The sequence below is a fragment of the Charadrius vociferus genome, unplaced genomic scaffold, assembly GCF_000708025.1.
Source record: "Charadrius vociferus isolate BGI_N301 unplaced genomic scaffold, ASM70802v2 scaffold455, whole genome shotgun sequence".
NCBI classification, from domain to species: Eukaryota; Metazoa; Chordata; class Aves; order Charadriiformes; family Charadriidae; genus Charadrius; species Charadrius vociferus.
The window spans coordinates 4,480,747-4,497,520 of NW_009648550.1; the positions used below are offsets into that span (position 1 = coordinate 4,480,747).

The 16,774-nt window shown below is 39.0% G+C and overlaps 1 protein-coding gene across 1 annotated transcript in view; it reads right to left on the reverse strand.

Annotated features, from left to right (window-relative positions):
- Positions 1-720: 720 nt before the first annotated feature.
- USP34 (ubiquitin specific peptidase 34) overlaps positions 721-16,774 on the reverse strand; it is a 122,010-nt gene continuing 105,956 nt past the window's right edge. The window contains 13 exon segments of the mRNA XM_009886078.1: positions 721-1,981; positions 2,301-2,460; positions 3,102-3,248; positions 3,377-3,517; positions 4,186-4,265; positions 5,905-6,028; positions 8,222-8,346; positions 8,471-8,575; positions 9,648-9,755; positions 10,096-10,222; positions 13,262-13,340; positions 14,583-14,740; positions 16,228-16,770. Coding sequence (XP_009884380.1) covers positions 1,371-1,981; positions 2,301-2,460; positions 3,102-3,248; positions 3,377-3,517; positions 4,186-4,265; positions 5,905-6,028; positions 8,222-8,346; positions 8,471-8,575; positions 9,648-9,755; positions 10,096-10,222; positions 13,262-13,340; positions 14,583-14,740; positions 16,228-16,770 — 2,508 coding nt within the window. The 3' untranslated portion in view covers positions 721-1,370.

The window sequence follows — 16,774 nt, forward strand, 5'->3', positions numbered from 1 at the left end:
ATTACAGAAGGTTAAAAAAATGAGAGTAGATTTCAAAGAGAGTAAGAGGAGTCACAAAAGCATCACATAATGGAATTGTGGAGAAGCAAATGATGCCAAATGACATTAAATGCTAGACAGAATGAAGGATTTTAGAACAAGAAAGGCCGAGATAGATGTGTTATGTAGACAACAGAAAAACAAATGAGCTAAGCAACTGGAAAATGAAGCTGAAAACGGAGTTTAATCAGATACTTAAAACCACTATCACTGACAGTCTGAAAAAATCACATAGAAAATGGATATTGCTTAGAAATAACAGGAGGAAATGTGACAGGGAAAGGTGATAGTCATTGCAGCAGTTCTGGGGGTGGAGAAGCTGTCAAGAAAGCGGCCAGATGAGTGGGCCCCAGGGGAGCAGGGGCAGAGGGAAGAAGGGAAGCCAGTTTGCAGGTGGTGCAGGAGAAAAATGCGACTGAACGCAGGTTAAAATTGCAGGAATGAGGAGTTCCGCTGGCTTCTGACACCACTGCTTCATGTTCTAATGCACTGGGGAAAAAATTAATAACCACCAATCCCTCTCAGCTGTGTGAGTGAACATTCATGCAAAGTAAACCAGAAAAAGAGCAAGATTTACATCAATTACATACATTTGATCATCATCTCTCTCTGCACCTGTTCCATTTTTGAAGTTGTCTTTGATGAGAAATCCAAAGACTGAAGCAACATATTATAAACAAATGAAAAGTCATCACAATCAGTTTAATGAAGTGCACAGAATAGCAATTGATCATGTCAATAAAAATAAAACAATTAATTTTACATCAAGTGTGCTTTATTTCCTCCACAGGTATTCTGTTAAATAAAGCACCATATATATACTGCCAGGCCACAGCTAAAGAGGATTCTTTACAGAATCAAATTTCTTGTGGTTGTTTAGTATACAAGTAAACTTAATTTTGATAATAAGAACCACAGCGATCTGAGGCAATCTGCCTCTATTATAAGGTACAAAACTGGCACAGAGGACACCATATTATACACAGTAAAAATGCCATAAGTTTAAATTACATCATACAGGGCAAGGAGGCCCTGTTCTCCCAGACAGCCATATTAAATGAAAGCCACTACAGTGAACTCTTAATTACATAAAACATAGCCATTATCTGATTGCCCTTTAAGAAAGTGTACGGTAGATGCAAAAGAAGAAAAAAATAAAATCTGGAGTTCTGCCTGACCAAGAATTAAGCATATAAATCTATCTTGCCATTCAAGCAGAGAGCACTGGACAAACTGAAGCACAAAACAGAAATAAGCAAAACTTATACAAACAGCATTTTGGGGGGAAGAAAAAAAAAAAACGACTTAAAAGCAGAATGCTCCATCTAATGTCAAGAAGCAGCTTGGTTTCCTTTTCCAGATATCCTTGTGACCACGTGAATCGTAGACTCAATGGTCCTACACAAGATGTCTAAAATGTCATGCTGCTGCATATGACTAAAGAGTCCTCTGGAATGGCCACAACTGATGGATAAACTACTTTCAGGGTCCTGGGATGGTAAGGCTTGGCCATCGCAGCTCCTCAAATCTGCGAGGTCAGATAAAACTGCTGAAATCGAGGTGGAAGGAAACTCCGAGTCCTCCTCGGCTCCAATGGAATCCTTGGAAGTCTGCAGGTCTTTAAATTCTTTGCATTCTTCAAATTTACCGTTTTCTGACTGCTCTTCCATGTGCTGTGACCGCGTCGCTAACATTATGTCTTCTGAAAATGAAGATGGAACTTCCATTCTGTACTCTTTGACAGAACTGTTTTCAGGGGAGGGAGGGTCTTGCTCAGTGCCTGGATCGATGATGGAAGAGTCCCGTGTCTCGTTATCTGAAGTGCTTGTCGGAGTCAACGCCTCCCGGGGTTCAGTTTTTATATCACTGATACAGCTGTCTACAGTGTGCTCCTCATCGCTGCTGACCCGTCTTCTCTTTACAGGGGTAGCTCCTTCATCATCTGTAAGAAAAAGGAAAACTCGCTTAGGGAAAATGAAAATGCATTGTTTTCATGCCATACGTCCAATTAATAGGCCTCGCTTTTCACATTTTTATCCTTTTCCATATTAACCACAGTGCTTTAATAAATACTTTTTTCTTTACAGAAAAGTCATGTAATTGCCCAGAACGTTAGCTCCGTAATAAAATACTGTTTCTTGGGTAGTGTTGGGGATTGGAGCCAAGAAACGGCCCACCCTGCAGTGCTAAGGAAACAATGCCTCACGTTAATTTTGTAAAACCTTAGAATTGTTAGAGTGACACCATTAGAGAAGGCAAACCTTTAGTTTTTCTTTCTTTGGCTTCTTGCTCTTGTAATGAGTTCCTCTGTTGTTGACAAGCTCTACATTTGTTTAAAAGCTCTTGTAAAGTTGGGATCAGGGCTGAATTGAGCTGTTTGGGAGTGTGCACTGAAAGCAGCAAGGCAAGTGCTCGGAGGTCCTGAAAAAACAGAAGTAAACAAACTTAACTGGCCTTATTTCAAACTCGTATTTGATTAACCCTACACAGAGAGATCTGCGCAATAAGCAGAGGCTTCAACACGTTCTGAACATCCAAAAGATCAAATTCTAAATATACTTATGCTACTGAAATTTCCCACTCACTGCTAATACACTGACCTTAACGGAGATCTGTCCTAAGCAGAGGACAGTACTGTGCTGCTCACCGTAAGGCGAAATCTTTTGCTGGGTTAGAATGTTTCGAGGATTAACTCCACCGCGCTTTGCACTAATTGTTTGCCACAATCCACTGCCCTCCTCCCACTCTTAGGGACCCCACCACCGGCTTGGGAGACCCAAGTATGAGTGCGGGGCACACTGAGATGGAACGGAGAATTTCAGACAGCTCAGACTGCTGCTCTGTAAATTTACATCTATCTTATTGGTAGGGGCTAACATCTCCAGCCAGACAGTTAAGGTAGCCTCCCCTGCTCCCACCAGGAGTCCAACTTCTGGGCAAAGTAGAGCTAACGATGCCCACCTCTTCAATTAGAACCTGGCACACGGCATTGAAGAGTATCCATAGAAAATAAGTTGCCTCCTAAATGATGCCGATATTTGAACAGCTTAGAAAAGACTCACCCCGTTTAAAGTAGAGCTTGCTTTGGACACTTCAACTCTCTGGTTGCTGAAGTCAGATTCTAGGCTTTGATACTGATTTATTAGATTTGAAATTAGAGTATTGATTAAGTTGGCACAGTTTGCTTCAGAAAACACCTGCCCTTGGACCTGTGAAAAGAACATTTGGGTTTTTTTAAACCACAAAAAAATGGAACTGTGAAAACAGTATCCTAAACTGAAAGAACATGTATGACCGCATTTCTTGAAATAGACATTACCACTAAAAGACCGCATACCTTCAGAAGAAAATGGGTCAAAAAGGTGTACACAATGTTGTTGTTAAGAAAGGTCCTTTCATCCATCAGAATACATTTTATATATTCTGCAAAAACTGGATCTTCACAGAGGAGCTTTACGCAGTTCTTTGACATTGCGGACTGGTGAAGAGAGAGAGAGAGAACACTGCAAAGTCATCACTTACCAGGCCCACTGATGTTCGTAATTCATACTGGACCATTCTTACTGATAAAAATACATCAGCTCTATCAGGTATCAGTAAATTGTACAAATTAATTATTGTCAATTATAGTTTCACATTTTCTTTTTATGAAGTTTATTCCATAGGAATGCAGTTTATCACCATCGGTATGGATCTGAAGGGCTGATGTCTGTGAGCCAACTACAGGCTCCTGTTGCAGAGGTGCAAAGGCCCCTCCTTGCAATGGGCACACAACAATACCAGGACTTGGAGATCTCCCAATTTTTATTTCATCATTCCAGCATACAGAAAAAGCTGGAAATTCACAGAGGCAGGATGAAGTAATTTTCTGGACACCGCACAGACTGCCACCCTGCCAATACTACGTGCTGTGCAGGACCTAGGGCGTACTGGGCTCAAATACAATCGGCCAGATTTTTACACTTAATTTAGCAGGTTTTATCAGATAACGGGCAACACAAGCAGAGGTATTTTCTATTCAAAATACAGTATTTTGAATGATTAAACAATAATCGCTAGTTAAAATTTACAGGTTAATATCCGTTGCACATTCATTGTATTTTGCCTGCATTTCCATTCTGTTAGTTCTCAAATCCACTGACTTACCTGAGTCTGACAAAGCTCAGTCCAAAGTTTGGGGAATAACGCGAGATGAAGTGGTAAACCTTCATATGCAACTAGGACACCTGAAATTTTATGAGAAAGTAAGTTATTGTGTGAGAATTTTGTTGGAGATACTCGCTTCCTGATAGAAGTAGTACCAAGGTGCCATATCATTTTATAAGACCACATTCTAAGTATTTTTTAAAATCAGAAAGACCCGTCATCTGTGAAGTTTTTACACTACATTTAATAAATACATGTATCCCTTCAGCATTTCTGTGAAATGTGAAAAAACTAAAGAGCTGTCTCTAGTTCTGGGTTTGTAAGTAGGTTATTTTATTACTCTCTTACATTTTCAACTGGTCAGCTTCAGCACTTAAAGGTGTTAAGTATCTTTTTTTTTTTTAAACAGCATATAATTTTCAAAGGGTAATCTTCACTATCAACGCAAGCATCCGTTGTTACCCGTTGACCATGAAAGAGTTAAGGGACACACTGAACAAGAGCAAAGGATACACATTCCCGGCAGGCTTTATACTAACACAACCTATAGTAACTGTTAATGATGCTGGAGTAACAATCAGAAGAGCCTGACAAGCAGCAAGCACATGGGTGATTCAGGGGATCAAAAGAACATTCTACTATCATCGCTCTTTCGATAAAATTAATTTGCTGTAGATTTATTTGTCTGGAAGTGGTATTTAATGCTAGCTAGCTAGCCAGCTTCTACGGGCAGAGAAAACAAGAAAACAAGTGGGTCTTTTCAGAAGGTGGTTCAATCTGCTTAAGATATTTAAGAAGCAGAAGATGTATTTCTCTTGGAAGGAATCTATGTGTCTCCACTGACTACCGAGGAAAATCTGGCTATATGTCTAATTTTCAGCCAACAGAGGTGAGGCGGCTCCCAGTCTGTGTGCCCATGTTAATAACTATGTGTGACACTGAGGTTTGTGCCTCTGCACCTAGCCCCTGGGGAGCTCAGCTTATCCTGGGGTCCATGGTGGAAGACAAAATTTAAAAACTAACTCCACAATGTGCCTTTGGAGAAGCACGTGGACTTAATGGGGTAGTTCAAGGCGGGATGCTCTCCGGCAGAATGGCGGGAGTAGTCAGAAAGATAAAGCCGGGAACACCTTGTTCATACACCAAAAAAATAGGTTTACATTGTGACAGGAAGAAACCCAAATACTGGTGGGATCTACTGGCAGAGCCGAAACATCTATCGGGTACCAACTACATGACTGAATGGTTATAAACGTAATTAAATGTTGTGATGGTTCCCCAAACTATGGAGTAAAATAAACCTGGGTTGGTAATAACAGGACCAATGCCAGCAGTGGCTGTCTAGATGGTCAGGCACACTCCTGGGCAGATTGCCAGTTCATGCCACGGGCAGAGATGCTGAGGATTCAGGAGCTGACCCAAAGCCATTTAAACTGCCAAACAACAGCAGCTTCAGCGAGTCCTGTATTAAACTCTAAACGCACAAGGAGACTGAACTCTCACTGGAGAGGCCTGAAGCACGACAGTCATGTAGGTATGACTGCACTACATTCTACACATCATGCAGTTTTGTGGATACAAATAATATCCCGAACGATTAATGCAGCAACTTTCACAAGCTCTGCTTTTTCTTAAAGATTTTGAATGTGAAACTTTGTGTAGAAGCACTCGCAGGTATCACAGAAAAATATCCTTAGGCTGTTTAACCTTCATACTTACTCATTTTAACTAAAGTTTCAGTAAATTTTTCACAGTTGATTGCAACTCGGCATAGTAGATGGATGAACTGATGATAAGAAAAGAAGTAGTCTAGCAGCATACGATCGTAAACATCATCTTTGCCCTGAAGATTTAAGAGAGCTTCATTTAAACTACACAAGCAAGTGGACAGCAACCAGATTTCCTAAGCATCCAGCTTACTGTTCCTGCACTGCTCGCCCAAAAGCGTTTCATCGAGTACTACAGGAAAACACAATGGGAACTTCCAGGTCCAACCCAGGGCAGCTGCGTCTCCTCACCCGGCCTGTGGCAAGACCATCAGTGAGATGGGAGGAGGGGTGGCAAATGCCATTCCCTCACCAGTAGAAACTTGTTTTATTGCAGGACTCTGAATCAACAGACTGAGAAGATGCAAAGCTGCGTGAATACCACGTCTTGGAGATGACAAGAAAAGAACGCGGTAATTTTAAATCATATATAGATACATATATACATACATATATATAGATATATATGCACTACTGCTTTTAAAATCATAATTTGTCAGTTACGATCTGTAGAAGCCAGAATTTTTGCAAGACTGAGCTTCACAAGCTTTCAAAGCAGTATTTTCAGCAGTGTCTCAAACCAAATGATAAATATATGCCAAGGGATTTGTGTGCCAGTATTTTAATATCTTTTGGATGTATACACATAAAATGGCGTCAGCTTCTGTAGACCAGCTAGCCAAAACGGAATCTCAAGAACTCAAGCAAACGCACGCAATCTTGTCTTAACAAACGAATGAAAAGTAAGCATGCAAAACCACAGGGAAATGTAATTGTGGATGTGGTTTTAGAGGCTTAAAAATCTCCTAGTTCCTAATATTTATGAATTCATTACAAAGTGTGAAATACCGCGTCATGTAATATGACGACTTTTTAAGTTCAAATATTTACATTATTTACTGTCACATCCATTACCTCTGTATACATGATGGAAAAAACCACTACAGAACATTTCTGGTTCTACACATTTTTTTAAAAACACCCTTTGGTTATAGTGTAAATTTGACGGTGCACAAATATACAAAGCATCATTTTGAAAGCTTTAAAAAAGAAGGGTTACTTACCCTACAGTAACCGTGCTTCTTCGAAATGTGTTGCCCACACAGATTCCCATCTACGTGCACATAGGCCTCATGTGCAGGAGATTGGATTCTTTCTGAATAGCAGTGTCCACTGGGGCTGTGCCTGCACCCAGTGTGTCCTTGCGACCACTGTACCTGAGGGCATAAGGGGTATGGCGGCTTCAACCACCACTCAATTCCTTCACCGATAAGAATCCCCTATGACAGGACTCGGAGTTAGCACAGGAGGAGGACCACAGAATCTGTGTGGACAAAGCATCTTGAAGAACCACAGTTACTGTACAGCAAGTAACCAGTTTTCCTTCTTCAAATGATTGTCCATACATATTCCTTTTAGGGTGGGATTCACCTTACCTGACTTTAGCTATCTAAAATCTAGTCATTTCGGTATTCCTGCAGTCAGTGGAGAGAGAGAAAGAGAGAGAGAGAGAGAGAGAGACTCCTCCAGAGGAGAAGCCACCTCATCTGGACTCAGGTGTCTAGGACAGGAAGGAGGGCAACTACTTCTCTCCTTCCGAGGGTAACCATTCATCGCCATTAACCACAGAAAGAGCTGGACACTGACATTTTAGATAAGCAAAGTTACGTGAGCTGAATCCCACCGCTGCTGCAACTGTAATAATGGGACGCGGCAAGTGACTAGGAAGTAGCCCCACCGAGGCCGGCATCCCATCAGGAAGCCCACAGAAGGGAAACGGAAAGTAAGACTTAAAGCCCTATACGATATTTCAGGTATTTTACCCAAACAAATAGTAGATTATGCCTCAGTCCCGGTGGAATGGACTCTAACAAAACCTGGAGGATCTACTCAGCTTTCTGGTAATAAATCTTAACATACTTTGAAACCCATCTGGACAATCCCTGGGCAGTTCCTGAATTTCCTTTATAAATGCCACAAACAGATTGGAAGATTATCAAAACGTGTGCTCTGTTTTTTTCCTGAATACAAGGATCAAACTCTTATCACGCCTGGAGTATGAAGCTGCGTATCACCAAGGGCAGGGAAATGGTGCTTCTGGAGTGCACATCTAGAATGGAGTATATGAGGACAACACATCTTGAAGAAGAATTATGCTTTGTTTACAAAGAAAAACGTAGATGCATTATGCTACTGGATTCTTATAATATGTTTATACAAAGGGAAAGCCATAGAGAAATAGTGATTTATAAGACCATACATTTACGTACCTTGCTGGCTTCCACCATTGTAGGCAAGAGGCACATATTAAGTTCAGGACGTGGAGGACGAATATTGCTTTTCCCCCCTATTAATTTCAAATTTTCACGACATGGAAAATAAGGTCCAAGAGACACTGTAGTATAAGTTCGGATAAAATAGGGATATATTAAAAAGGTCAATATTTGGTATCAGCAAGGAACACGATAGAGTAATAATAGCGTAAGAGAACTTCAAAATACGATCACTGAAATACCTACTTGGGATATTACTGTGGTGGTATGTACAATGATTGTGCTGTAGAAATGGAACCAGAGTATGTAGGAAATCATGAGGACTTAAAAGTACAAGCTCCTTGAGGACATCTACAAACAAAAAGTTGGTTTTGCTATTACATATTGTTATTTCTTAACAGCAAACAGTTTAACTTCAGGCTCATGCATTTTCAAACTCTCTTTCATACCACTTTTGCTGCACTTAGTGTGCACCACAGAGGTGGGCTCTACTGTGAATAGTGCGTAAAGTGCGTAAAGTGAACACCCCTGAATCAGTCACAATTCCCTTCACCACTGCCACTGGGAGAAAACCACCAGTGAGAGGGGTGCCAGCTTGCAGAAAGTAGAAGCTCAGTGAAATTACCCTCTTTCCTTCTTCTTAAACGTATCAGCTTTGATGCCTGGAAAATGTCAACCAGCAGCAGTCAGGAGGACACTCAGAAAGGCACTCAAAATATGGGGAAAATGCATACAAATCACACCAAAAATGGCAATTCGGACACAGTTTCAGGCCCTCATCAGCATGCATAAAAAATGCGGATTATGTCCATTAAATAATATTTAAAAAAACTAAACTAGAAACACTTTTTGAAATTGGTCTTCTAATGCAAGAGAGACACTATGTATAATGTCTACACCTACAAATATAAAAGCAAATTGAATCCATCCAATTCTCCAAGCTACTTAAGCTTTACCTTCATTATTATACCTTACAGTAATGGATCACAAAAACAAACACTAAAAGCCGTTACTCAGACTAACTAGGTCACCATGCATCCTTCTGAGTGGAGCGTTAGTTAGTATTTGAATTTTAATCTAAGATTTGGGATTTGATTCTAAACTCACTGATGTCTGAATTTAGGAGTTATTCCTTGCACACGCCCCTTATCAGGTAGCAAGCTGGTTTCTCAGAGCGAATGCTGATTTTTTGTGCACGCAGTCTGCATGTCTGGGGAAGGAGTATTAATTTTAACCCGACAAAAGCAGGATTACTTAGAATAGGAACAGTGGCAATACTGATGTATTGACAATGTTAATGTAAACCCCAATCTACAGAGTACCTAGGAAGCATATGCACTTGCAAAAATGGAATTTAAATTTCAAAGCAGGGAACTATGCAGCCCAGGTCCTTCCTGACTGCAGTTACACTACTGTGACTTACCAATACAAGCGTTTCTAAGTTCTGGAGGACTATAGGAATTTAGCAGAGTCAAGAGCTTATGGGCAAATTCAATTCGCTCCTGCCACTGAATGAGAGCTTGCTTCACATCTGCAAACGTAAAAACCATAGAAATCTGTTAGGTTAATGTCTCAAAAGCTCATTAAATAAAGCATAGAATTTTACTGCTGAAGAATCTCTTTTTCCTCTAGCACGATTTTAATCTATCTCGAACTCACTGGTCTACTGCTATTAAATTCACTTAATCCAGTTTTGTATTATGTCCATAAATAATTTAATAAGTAACAATTTAATAAGTTAATAATGGTATCTCCTACTGTATGGGAAGTTTTTAAAAACAGATAATAATCAAGATAAACTACTAGGTTTTGGGTCATGAAAATTAATTCACAGACAACAGGCACGATCCTTCGAAGAGTTCCAAGCAAACCTTTTCTTTGAAGATACGGACGTGTTGACTTAAGAACCGAAAGGAAAATAGACAGAAGTTCTACCAGGTCTCCAGTCACATGGCAAGCTGTGGCCTCGTGGTACATCATGTGCAATGTGTTAAAGGACTACAAAGAAAAAAAAAGCCAAAACTTTATGGTGCCAAATTAACACACTTGTTTAGCATTTCTGTCTATCCTACAGATACCGCTTTTACATTTATTTTATGCTCAAAAAAGATACATCAAAAAAAGGGCATGGGGAAGAAAGGCCCAGGGAAAGGGAAAGGGACTGAAAGACAGAAGGGAAGAGAGAGAGAACAAACGAACCACCAGGTATCTTCTGTAACAATCAAATACAATTGTTGACCCAGACATCTAGTTCTGGTAACTATGAACAACCAGTAGTCTTGTATGGCGGGTTAAACCAAAACCTGCTTTTGGTCTTAACACTTAAAAGTGAATCTTAAGGCTGATTTTTGTTCTTTGCACCTAACCCAAAAGCCAGAGTAATTCTAAATTTTTCTCAAGTGCATACCCGAGCGAAACTGAATTTGTAAAGTTTATTATAACAATAGCCCCCTCTACAAGTCACTACCACCCATCTCAACTCAAGAAATGACCATTCTTGTGAGCACATCCAATACAGCTTATAGACACAGACACTTAAAACAGCCTTAATTTGTTTTCAAGGTAAAAGCTTTCTATTAGTGGCTCAATATAATTACAAAGTTTTCACACGTAACTTTTATCGAAAAGTCACTAAAGCAAAGCGTAATTTGAGACATGGCATTTTTTCTATATATCTGTAATCCCAATCTTTCTGTGCCAACATGCAAAGTGATATTAGAGATGCATAAGGACAGACATCGGCATGTGAATTTTGGGAAAAAATGTAAGATTAATATAGACACTAGTCATTTTTCAAAATGCTGCTTAAGGACATATGCTATACGATTATACACCAAGTGAATTACTTCTCCTTTTATAACTAAAATGCCTTCTAGGCAGCTGTGATTTATCGAAATATTGGGAAGGAAAAGCAACTAATTTTTGAACTGCAAAATTCTGGCACAAGATGTAAGAAAAGATATTTAATCTACTTGGATATTTAAAAGACAAAGAAACAGTAATCTCATTCCCTGTAATGCAAAAGCTTAATATGCCATTTTTATATTATTGTGAAGACATGGCTAACCCTGCTAAGTGGAAAACTTTTCTGGAAGTGACAACTCCTTGATGCAATATTTTTCACTGCTGAATGTAAGCTAGCTAACTAGAGTTAATCAGAGCCTTACACTTATAACAAACTCATGAAAAATTGATCTTCCAACAGCATTGCAGTGTCTTAATTTTTATTTTTCTAACTGATTTTGTAATTCCATTTTTTTCTATCACACTTTGTCCCAGAAAACGCAAACTGGTGACATAAAAAAAGCTAAGAGAGTTTTTTGCATAAATCATATAAAAACGGGGTTGGAATGAACCTCAAAGCATCATCTAGTCCACCCACGTGCCTTACAGCAGACTAAGTATCTTTATATCCTTGACAGATGTGTGCTCAAAGTCCTCCTGATGACTTCCAGTTGTGCTGGCTGACACCTTCTGAAGCAATCTATTCCAATATCCCATTTACTGTCCAGCTCCAACTGCCTCCTATCCACTTGTTTTGCACCATGGATTTTTACCAATTTATTATCCCTCCCCGAATACACCATTCTCCATATGCCAAGAATGAATTGCATCTTATTTTTACACTTTCTCCAACACATCCAGACAATCTTGATTTTTTATTCTTGTTTCAAAAGGACCAAGCGTCCTTCCGCATTTTGCATTGCCAGGATATTTAATAAACACACGTTCTTCTCCATCAATTCAATAATGGAAGCGTTGAATAGAATCCAAGAGCTTACACCCATCTTAAGAAGGACAAAAGAAAAAAAGACAAACACTGTACGGACCCTTTTTTGGTTTTCTGGTTCTCACTTGTCTTAAAAAAACCCAGCTATTAACAATTCAGAGCTTTTTCAGCAATGTCTTTTAGGCCTTTCCTACTTTTTTGCAAGACAGTACAAGTGGATCTGTAGACTGAAACCATTGGTGGTGGGCAGGGGCTTGACATCCAAACTGTACCCATTTCAGGGCTGCGTTATTTCTTTCTCGCCCCCCCTCCCTTGAACTAACTCTGGTCTGGTCTCATGGACCAAATATCCACTTAAAACTGGAATATGCTAAACGTGCTCCAGAAATGCATCTTTAGGTTTAGTTTCATTGGAAAGAAAACTAGTTTATGTGTTCTTAGACAACTCCTTCTTGGACACAAAAGCACAATGAGTAGGAAAGATAGGGAGAATTGCCCTGGAAGTGCCTCAAGAAGTGTTCAGAAATATTAATCACAATTGCATCCGAGTATCCTTTATTTCTGTATTTTAACCTGTTGCCTTAACACTTCTTAACTAGTAATAACGTGTGACTGTGCTCAGCCGTTTACTCACAGTTGATCTGTAATAAAGAGAATGACACCAAAAAAGCATAAACTCACTCCTCTCAACATAATCTCTTGGTGACTTACCCTCTGTCTTAGAAACAGGCAAACATTTTCCTGATCTTTTTACTACTAAAGAACTCTCGTTAAAGATGACAGGGGATGTATCTAAGTGAAGAAAGCTAAGACTGATTTCTTACCACTCATGACATCCCGTTGCTAGTTGCAACTTTTTCAGTAGACCTAATTTACTCTCCGTTATGAATGTCAAAGCAAGCGTATCTATCCTTGATATATGAGATGACATCAGACTTTTATTTCTTCATCATCTCTCCTATTTAAGCTACATCCTTTTCCAGTTATCCTACCAAATCACTGTTATGAACTAACCTGTTATCTTTATCCTGTATTACGATTTTGTATTGCCTCAAATTTATTCACTGAACCTCCTGCGTCAGTGTTTCGACATGCAAAATGTCTGGTCAATCTCTTTTTGTCCTTCCTATGATCCTTAAGAATTTAAGGTTTTACATGTATGCCAATACTTAATCAACATATTTTTTTATCTTTATTTTAAATGATACCATATTAAAACAATTTAAAGCAAACACATCGTCAGGAAGGAAGGGATGACTTGACAGGAAGGCAAGATGTTTCTTATAATTAAATGACAAAGTACTTACCTCAGTCATCAGAATCAATCCTCTGTTAAACACAACAAGAAGTCTGTCTTCATCAGATTCTAATAATATTCTGAAGGCACTAGGAAAGAAATCCAGACATTGAAAACACTGAAAAATACATGTAATCTTTTCATAATTCATACAAATCCTTAAAATTCTTATGCTCGTGCTATATTTTTTAAAATAATCAGAGAAGAACAAAGAAACCCTCAAAGAACATAATTATTCTCTTCATTTCCCCCCATTTTTTAATTTAAAAAACCCTCTGATGTCAACTTCCTTTATGTCATCCAAAGTAGTTTATAAACAACCTTTACAGAAATATTTCCCAAATAATGTCTGCAAAAATGCTAAAAACTGAGGAGAATAATGTACTTCAAAAGACAGAAGTTTATGCTTGTCAAATGATACATTTAAATAGATTCAGTTAAGCATATGTTTGGACTTTTAAACATATAAACACATTCCTGTCAGAACATCTTATGCTTACAGCAGAACCAAAAATAAACAACGATCCATAACTAATGAACCATTCCTCTCAATGTAGCAGTTTTTCCAGAGAACTTGGGAAAATGTGGTTGTGTGCTATGACAGGTGACTGTATGCAATCCCTCCAAATCACGCAGGTCATTTCCCCTTTTTTCACAAGAGCGTTTCAATGCATCAACAGTTGCATTTAAAACCCCAGCACCTGACCTACGTACACAAGCAATTTACAGTTGTACTGAAAATACCTAAGCAAAGTTTCAGATGTACTAAGACAGACTAGAAATGAAAAAGTATTTGAAGACACAATATAATAAAACTCTGTCCCACTGGCACAATTCCTAAAAAACATTTCTGCCCCAAAATAACACACGTCAACAACAGCAGCTGAAATTACTGCTTTGCCAATCTAGACTAAGCATGGTAGGCTGAGAATGGAATTTCAGCTTAAATGCTGAATTAGAACATTGATTCATTTGTTTTTAGCTTTTTTCAAAGGCTCTACCGATGGAATTTTGTCATAGAGTTTCTTTTTGAATCCTCACAATATACAACTTGGTTTACATCTTTTTATTGTAAAATATTTGCTTAGTTTCGGAATATTCAGCTGATGAAACATTCTAAAGTAAATTATATTCACTAACAATGGATTTGGGGAAAGAAGTTACAATTGAAACTTTCTGTTTGCTTACTTTTGAATAAAAGAATCCCCAAAACTTTTTCAAAAAATATCAAAACAGCAACACTAATTTTTATTGTACTTCACATTTGGCAAAATATAGTTCTTATTCAAACACCATTAGATTATTACACTACAACTTCACTGCTAACGTACCTTATTAAAGTAGTCCAACAAGACCGTCCGTCCAAGCAGCGCAGGTAACAGCTTATGGTTGTTTTCTTAAATTGCTTTATATCTTCTATCTCTTCCTCTCTCATTTCTGGTCTCTGAGCTACAAATAGTTGCATGAGGTTAAACAGCTCTTCTACTGCCTAAAACATATAAAAATATCAGGTTAGAGTAATCTCTCTCAGTATGCTATGGTTTATATCTTATTTGTATTACTTATTGTGTATTACTTCTACTAAGTAACACAGAACAAACATATGCAAGCAAATTTAGATGAGAATATTTTTAAGCATTACAACAAAGTTATAAAATCAGCAGACAACATTTTAAACCTTAAATAATGAAAATGAAACGGTTCTTAAAAACTAAAATTCTGATGTAGAAATGGTGGATATGTCTTATCTATCTTGAATGCAGTTTGCTTTTACCCTTTACTATTTACTGTGTGGATTAGGACACAGATATTTGAGATAACCCTTCTGAACCTTAAAAATTTATGTTTTGATGCTTCCTAACAGCACAGCTCATTGCCCCTCCCCACCCCCCCACACACACACACACACACACACACACACACATATATAGAAAAGAACTTGAAATCCTGATCCATGTGATCAAACTTCCTGTCTTTACTTCAGGAACGTAGGAGGTCATCTACATGGTGCACAGGCATATGCATTCTCTGATGATAACGTGATATCCTAAGTAACAGAATTCAGAAACCTGCTTGTGCTAAAAATCGCTGAAACACCATATGGATGGGAAACACTGAAGACCGTGGAGTAACTAAAGTCCCAAGCGAGACAAACTGAGAATTCTGAGGGGAGATGCAAACAACGAAAGCAGCAGGAACACTCTCAGGACTGTCAGAGTAGAAATGTACTCTGTGAGCTGAACTAGGCAGAATTTCAACACAGAAGATTCCATACATCTTCCTCTTCTACATAGCGAAAAAAATCTTTGTATTCTTTCTGTCCTTGTACACCTATAAAGGACCTCAAAGCAATATTCACTGAGTAATCACAGAAAAATGCATATTTTGCCTCTTTCAAAGTATGTAAGCCTGTTTTTTCACCATTACATATGGACTATGTTAAGTAGTACCTACTCTCTACTGCAAGTGTCATAATGTTGGAGACAGTGCAACAAGTCCCAGCGTACCGAAGTTTTGCAAAAGGTACCCAAGTGTTCCCAAGGTGAACACCTGGCCATGCTCTGTTTGAACACAACAGGCCCTATTCCAGAAACTGAAAGCAAAGAAGAAACTCACTAGGAATTCCTCCAACTTAGTGTGTTAGAATATAACACACTTTCTTGAGTTTTCCTTGTTTCTTACAACTAGACTGGCGTAAAAAATAGCGAAGAACAGTGGAAATACCAGTGTCTGCTCCCAAGAAAAAACTCTCCAACTGCTACACAGCAAGGAAGAAAATCCAAAACAGTCCCCCCACAAACTACAGTGATCTGATCTAAACACATGGTAAGTTTCTTACACCAGGATAGCAAAATCTAATACTTTCACTGCTGGATATGTTAAATAAGTCTTTTAATATCCCTCATTAAAAGAGATATTCAGTAAGAGAGGAAATACTAACAATGAAATGGTATTTTTTAGTATCGATCTACTTACTCCTGGGTACTGACTGGCATGTGGCGTGAGATTCTTGAAGGCCCACTGGATATTCTGGTGAGAAGCCAACTGCCTGGTGAACGCAGGGGACTGCTCACAGCAGAGGCGCAGGATGCCATAGTAGGCAGGCAGCATCCCGCGGTTAAAGAGCACCACATCCTGATCGTCATGGTCTGCGAGGATGTAATTGAAGGCAATGTTCTTCGTCACCACGGGATTCTGCACAATAAGGCGTACGTTCTCCGGACAGTCGACACACACATTATACCAAAAAGACAGCAAAGCCTGTTTATTGTGGTTGGTGGCTATAGCCGGCTCAGAAAGTTTAGGCTGGAAAAGGTTCCATAAGTCCATGAAGTAAGTAGAAAACATGAGTTTCTCAGTTTTTGAGATCAAACAGTATGTCATGAAACTGAAGTAGGGCACAAGTTTTGTAGTGCCGTGAACAGCAGCATCAACATATAGCTTAGCTCTTGAAAGAAGGCCAAGAAGCACATTGTAGACTTGATGAAGAACCACTGTAGTATCTGGACTGAGAGGCAGATCG